Raw genomic sequence first — 7,031 nt, forward strand, 5'->3', positions numbered from 1 at the left:
TTTTCTAAAATAGGATTGCAATGTGGTTATTGATACTTGATGGATTGGGTTGTACTTTTTAATTTGGTGGTCTAATTGGTAGTGTGGTTTTATACGGTTGGATTGTGGTTTTCCAACTTATTTGGTATGATTTAATTCTAAACATTTATATCTGATTTTTCATGATAGGAATGAAAACTTAGGTATATTTATTTGTACAGAAGCCGCCCCCTGTTGTTGTTATAAATAAAGGTTAAACCCTTATTCAGCACTATCGAAAGACAACTCTCAAAAAGGGGTAAAACACTCTAATGTTTTGCAGGATCACAAAAAATTGTAAGACTATCCTCCAAAATCTAAAGGTATATTTAATTTAATCATCAATCATGTACGTGACTAAGTTCTCTATTTAATTAATTGTAGTATTCTTGATTTTTAAGAGAAAATCTTAACCCTTAATCTGGTTTTGATACCAATTGTTGAGTTTTTATCAAATAATTCACATGTAGAAATCAAGAATACTACAATTAAGTAAATAGAGAATTTAGTCACGTACCTGATTGATAATTAAATTACATATACCTTTAGATTTTGGAGGATTGTCTTACAATTTTTTGTGATCCTGCAAAATATTAGATTGTTTTATCCCCTTCTAAAAGTTGTCATTCGATAGGGTTGAATAAGGGTTTTACCTTTATTTATAACAATAATAGGAAGGACGGCTTTTCTACAAATAAATATACCTAAGTTTCTCATCTCAAGTAAATGTCTTCTTTTTCTTTTCTTTTCTTTTTTTTTTTTTATTCCTTACTGTTGCCCTAAAGAAAATAAATTTAAAATGAAAATAAATAGGGCTATTATATCACCAGGGAACTTTGATCTTTTGATATGTTTTGACCCTATATAAAATGAAAGAAATCAAAACCCAACTTTAAAGTAAGAGAAATGATACAGCTTTCGACCCAATCAATCGACATATCCTCCGAATCCAACGTGGATAGGCCACGTTAGACCCCAAAAACACAGACCTCTTTCTCTCTCCACGATCCTCTCTATTTCTTCCATTGTTCTTCAGTTCTTCATTTCTCCACTTGGTGCCTTCCATCCTAGGGTCCATTCAGTTCCGGTAATGAATAAAGCTCTGGATTGACTTCAATAAAGGAGGAAATTGGACTAATAACTATGATTAAGTGCCTGTAGGCGCCAAAGAAACCTGTCCTAATTCCCCGCGGCGGGTCGCAAACCAGAGAGACAAAGAAGCACACACCGCCTCCTCCCACCGGAAATACATAGAGAGGGTATGAGAAAGAGAAGGATTAGAGATCATGAATATCACTCCAATCATCATCCAATTAAGAATTTCATCTCTCAGTTGCTCAGAGGCGTCGGAAACTTCATCGCTTCAAATCATTCTCGACGACGACACCTCCACAACAGATCCAACCCAGTGACTTTCTTTGCCTTTGCCGTCGACATCTCGGGCCAAGCTGCTTCAAACCTCAAGACCATAATGTCGGTCCCAAGTGACATCTTTTGCCTTTGCCGTCGATATCACGGGCCAAGCCGTCGCCGGATCGGAGCTCTGTCAAGAAAGAGTCGATGGAGAAGCTAGTTATCGCCGATGATCATAGCTTGAGCAAGTTGTTGGAACACTTGCTGATGATAGGCCACGTCAAACTCCAAAAACACAGACCTCTTTCTCTCTCTCTTCGATTCTCTCTGCCTAAAAAAAAACAAAACCCATTTCGAAAAATATGTCGGTAGATTGGGTCAGAAATTGTATCATTATTCTTAAAGTAAGAGAGTAATGTAGTTTTTAGTGTGCCGGAAAGGGCTGAGATTAACCATCAACATATGTGTGTAATCGTCTATATTATTGAATTAATCTCATCCTCCATAATGCGTGTAATAGGATAAAAGTTCAAGTAATAATTTTATTAAAGATGGCCAATTAGTATGAGATTTTAAATCTAACGGCACACAACGCATTGTCACATTACCTGTTTATTAAAATAACATTGTTTTGTAAGATAAAATAACACCACTTTAGGTTCCGTTTATTTAGATATAATTTTTTTTTGAATTATTATTTTTTTGTTATTTGGTTGTAGTAAAATATTTATGAAAAAAAAATTATATTAAAATTTAACGAAAATAACTTATTAATCAATTTTTGTCAAATTATTTTACATACTCTTCTGGATGAACTCAAACCTCAATATTGATTTAGACCTTTACCAAATATTGAAAAAGTAAAAATAAAAAATATTTAACTTCCTAGAAAAAATAGTAAAGTGTGCTCCATGAGAAAAAGTCTGCTCTAGAGAAGTTTTTATCCATATAATTCATATATATGAACACGTCAATTTCCCTTGTTCCCTGGTTTATGCTTGACACTTTCAAACCTTCAAAAAGAAACTTTTAGGTGCTTTTGATTCCGCAAGGAACTTCGAATCACAAGGCCAAATAAGGGATAAATCTTATTATAGAGGAATTTTTTAAAAAATTAAGGTGTACTTGTTAACTTATTTATGTGATCGATCTGTAATTAAATATTTTAATCGTTGATAGATGTCATCCTGATTAACATAGTAAGCGATTAAGTATTAAAAAAAAAAATTTAAAAATACATAAAAACCCTATAATACGAAAATAAATGTAAAATGGTAAATACACCAGATGGTTTAAGAATTAGTGAAGTTGATTTATCAACTAATACTCAACAGATTTGGGGCTTGTTGAATTATATGCTTTCAATTATTCAATGTGTTCCTTTATTTTTATTTTTCTGTTTTTGGACTATGAATATCGGTTCATATGAATAGAAAAATCTATGGGGAGAGCATTTCACATGAACTCACCTCTTCGACAATTGGACTGAGCCCTCACCTTATGCACTCTCGATCCATTAATTGATTTAGAAAGCGATGGAGCTCACCTCGTAGACTTAATCTTATTCATTGAATCCTCATAAAATTTTCATATAAATTTACAGTGTCAGTGCGAGTATTACAACTATTATTGAATATATGATTCTATTTTTGAATTTATACAAGAGTGATACGTACAAAAGTGATGCTTAAAAATAATAAGAGTAATTTGGTCTAATTCCATTTAAATAATAAGGGTAATTTGGTTTAACTCCATTTTATCAGAACATAATTATTACATAAATAAAATTTCAAAACTCTATGTTTAAACTTTAAACTATCCCAACAGTTTTTTATTTGGAGTTTTAGCAAATATTGACTGCAAAGAGTCAAAGCAACGTGACAGTAGTCTGTATGAATCATTTAGGTGCATTTTAGCTAGTTGAGTTCTACTTCCAAATTTTCAAGAAGAAATTAAGTCTATGATTTGGTTAAAACTTTATTTTATTAATTTTATGACCCCAGTGAGTGACGGACCTCACCCTTTCAAAAACTTACTGCTTAAACCTAGCTTGTAGAAAATTGAAACTTGGTAAGGACTTTCATGACATGCAGTTCTATACTGCTATCTGATCCATCTTTCCAAATAGTCTAGTAGTAGCATTGTATATATATACACATGTATCCATATAAACCGTAATCATTTGCATCTTCGATGAAATTATAGATGAGATTGACCTCATGTTGGTTTGTGACAATTACAATCATCATTTTCTTTAAATTAATTGCGAGAGAGAGAGCTTGGAGAAGCTAGAGTTCACAAACTCATGCAGCGATTAGTATATTGAAAGAGAAACATTTGCAACAAAAAAAAAAAGGAGGACTTCTTCAACCCACTTATTTATGCTATATAGATTAGGATTCTGAGCAGATGATACATCTGTTTATTTTTGGCAGACAAACCATTTGGTGGGTTCGATTTGGTTGGTACAGAAATGCACACATTTTTTTCTAATTGTAATACCAGAACTGGGATTGAAGATAGTCAATAACGTTCTTGTCCAGTCGGAATGCCTTGATTAGAACATCCGGAGAAATGGGTGGTTTCGATCCAAAGACCGCGTTTGCAATGGTGATGACTCCCGGGTTTTGGCTGCTCAGGGCGGCCAAAGCTACTGCATTAGTCTTTCCAACATTGAGTTGGAAGTGAATGAGACCAATTGGGAACACAAAAACATCACCAGGATTCAAGACCTTAGTGAAGAGAGTGTTGTTAGGATTGGAGGTGACGAACCCAACGTAGATGGTACCTTCTAAGACAACAAAGATTTCAGATCCGCGTGGGTGCGTGTGGGGTGGGTTTAGGCCATATACTCCGAAGTCAATTCGGGCTGCGGATATGCCAAGAGTGTTGAGTCCTGCTATTTGATCAACAGTTACTGGAGTCACTGCTGACCCAACTGGATTCGATGTGTTTTTAGCAATTTGCAACCCTGGAAAGAAGAAATCATTGGCTGTGGCCAGGTTCGGGTTCTTGCAAAACTTTCCATTCACGAACACTGCACAACCAAAGTAAAAATAAACGTTATCAATTCCTCTAATGGAGCTGGGTTATGATTGAAACACACATAACCCAACTCCATTAGAATATAGAAGATGCCAACTGGAAAATAACGAAATGAAAACCAATGTGGACTACTATACCCTTTCACAAAGAAAAACAGAGCATGCATGCATGTGAAAAGCAAAAACAAATTAAGACTAATTAATTAGGTCTAATGAGATGATGCATATATGTATATCATACCAGCTGAATTGGGGTCATTAATAGCAACACAAAAGTCCTGAAGAGGGTCGGGGTCGGAGGCATATGCTAGTGAGAATGCAAAAGCCAAGATAGCTGCGGCCAGAAGGAAGTGATTGCCCATTTTCAACTTCTTTGTAGGGTTGCTTGGATAAGGCTCATAAATCTATCATGGGGGAGGTGACTATTTATAGATAGAGGGTCCTCAGTTAGTTATTAAGATTTTTTGTTTACTTTATTATTATTATTATTATTATTTTATCTGGGAAAATAAGTTTGTTACAAAGTTATCCAATAGCAACATTTTTCATAGGTTAAAACATTTTTTTTTAATCTCAAGGTGTAGTCATTTTTTTTAGGTTAGCTTTTTTTTAATCTCAGGTCTACTCATTCTTTAACAACTATCACCCACCTACCATTTATTTTTCCTAATCTTGCATCAGCGGGTTTTATCTCCAAAACTATGACTATTTCAATGTATTGAAGTGGTCTTTTTTTTTTTTTTTTTTTATTTTCAAGATCAAGTCATTTTTCATAGGTTATCTTTTTTTAATTTCAGGTTTTTTTTTTACATATATTGTTTCTGCTTCTTTTTTTCAAGATTTATGTTTGGAACGTAATTGATAGCCAAAACTTTAATCTACTTATATTTTTTTAACACGTCCACTTTTGAGTTTTGTATATCAATTATAATTAATTGGTTAAATTGAAATTTGAGGTTGTAGCTTTTGGTTTTGATTACCATATATTAATAATCATGATTTTAATTAATTAAGTTTGACAAATAGTCAATTAAACGTCTTTAAATCATTTTTCATATATTGTTCAAGTCAATGCTCAAATAAAATTCTTTCAAAAGAACAGAAAGGCTCTAGGAATATGCTGATTGCGAGTTTTTAATAATCGAACTCAGACAATTTTGTTATGTGAAAACCATTGTAGCTGAAAGTATATAACCAATCCACTTACTTTAGTGCACAATAGGATATAGCTTATTTTAGTAAAACAACCATTTAGTGGGTACATAAATAACATATTCCACCAACTCAATGCATTTTAAACAAATATATATATATATATATATATATACACACACACACGTGATGCAACATGGTATCATGTAAATTACCGAAAAAAAATGGTATCATATTTTATATTCTATCGTAATGCTTTTACATTTTCAAAGTTATTAATTTGCATTTTACATAAAATTCTCGAAAGTACTTTCTTTTGCTCACCATAGAGGAATTAATGGTATGTTAATTAATGGTATGTTATTAAAATAATAATAATGATGAACTAATAATCCAGGGCAAGACTCCGGCATTCTCTCATCATTGTGTCAAAATGTCAATTGTATACGCAAATTACATTAGACAAATTTTACCATTGTGTTAAAACATGCCCTCCTGCTATATAAGAAGAATACATAAATTATCAAACGGCTCCTTAGTTATCATTTATCAATACATATTTTGTAACTACACAAAACGAACACTGACTATTGCTCCTGAAAAAAAGAAAAAAAAGTTGCAGCCGCCTCCTTCTGCCCCCATTTATTTAATTATTTTTATTTTGGAAGACGATATTCGCACCCTATTCTTCTCCAACTGCACTACATTTACTCTTTTCATTTAAAAAATTTTTTCTCCAATTGCACTACATTTACTTTTTTTTCTGTTAAAAGAAGTGACAAGAAGGTCCTTGAATATATTATTGCACTATCCCTTAACTTAGGACGAATTGCAAAAAATCCTATTACTCATTTGCAAGAAATCTCCATTGTGCAAAAAAACCTCTTTAACTTACTTCTGTTTAACAATATGGTGACGCAATTTTTTTTTTTTTTTTTTTTTGACTAAATTACCCTTACATCTGGTTCTAGGCCGTCGTTCACAGCCGGTGATCTTCAACCTGGCCAGCCGTGCGTATTTCAGATTCCAATCGTTGTTGTTATTAGGGTTTCGTTTTAAAATTCCAATGCAAAACCTCGCCGACTTCAATTTTTGGTTCAACTTTGTAGATCCATTGGGTTATATATATATATATATATATATATATATATGTGTGTGTGTGTGTTCATACATATACATAGCAGAGATGATCAGTTTTTCCAATCGCCCCCTCACCATTCGATTCGATGACGCGATTCCGAAGGGAAAGAGTCCAATATTTCATCAGATTTCAGCGAGTCTCCGGGCAGTAAGTAGGATTAGCACGAAGACTCATTGATCAACCAGCTCTTCAAATCAAAAAGCCCAGCTAACCCATATTGAGTTCCATATTTGTTATGGGAACCTTTGCTTTCCTTGTTTTAAGGTCCAACGAAACCAATGAAATGATCAAAGGTTCCATGCGAACGACGTTGGCACGAGGTT

The 7,031-nt window shown here is 33.3% G+C and overlaps 1 protein-coding gene across 1 annotated transcript; it reads right to left on the reverse strand.

The window, feature by feature from the left end:
• Window positions 1–3,860: 3,860 nt before the first annotated feature.
• On the reverse strand, window positions 3,861–5,215 carry LOC132310448 (putative germin-like protein 2-1). Its single transcript, XM_059808619.1, has 2 exons — window positions 4,657–5,215; window positions 3,861–4,408 (listed from the first exon to the last, which is right to left on the reverse strand). The coding sequence occupies exons 1-2, from the start codon at window positions 4,775–4,777 to the stop codon at window positions 3,861–3,863; spliced, it is 669 nt and encodes a 222-aa protein (XP_059664602.1). The 5' UTR covers window positions 4,778–5,215.
• Between the last annotated feature and the right edge of the window lie 1,816 nt (window positions 5,216–7,031).

The sequence above is a fragment of the Cornus florida genome, unplaced genomic scaffold, assembly GCF_030987335.1.
Source record: "Cornus florida cultivar Cherokee Brave unplaced genomic scaffold, ASM3098733v1 CherokeeBrave_3.0.0_Hap2_Chr05, whole genome shotgun sequence".
Classification (NCBI taxonomy): Eukaryota; Viridiplantae; Streptophyta; class Magnoliopsida; order Cornales; family Cornaceae; genus Cornus; species Cornus florida.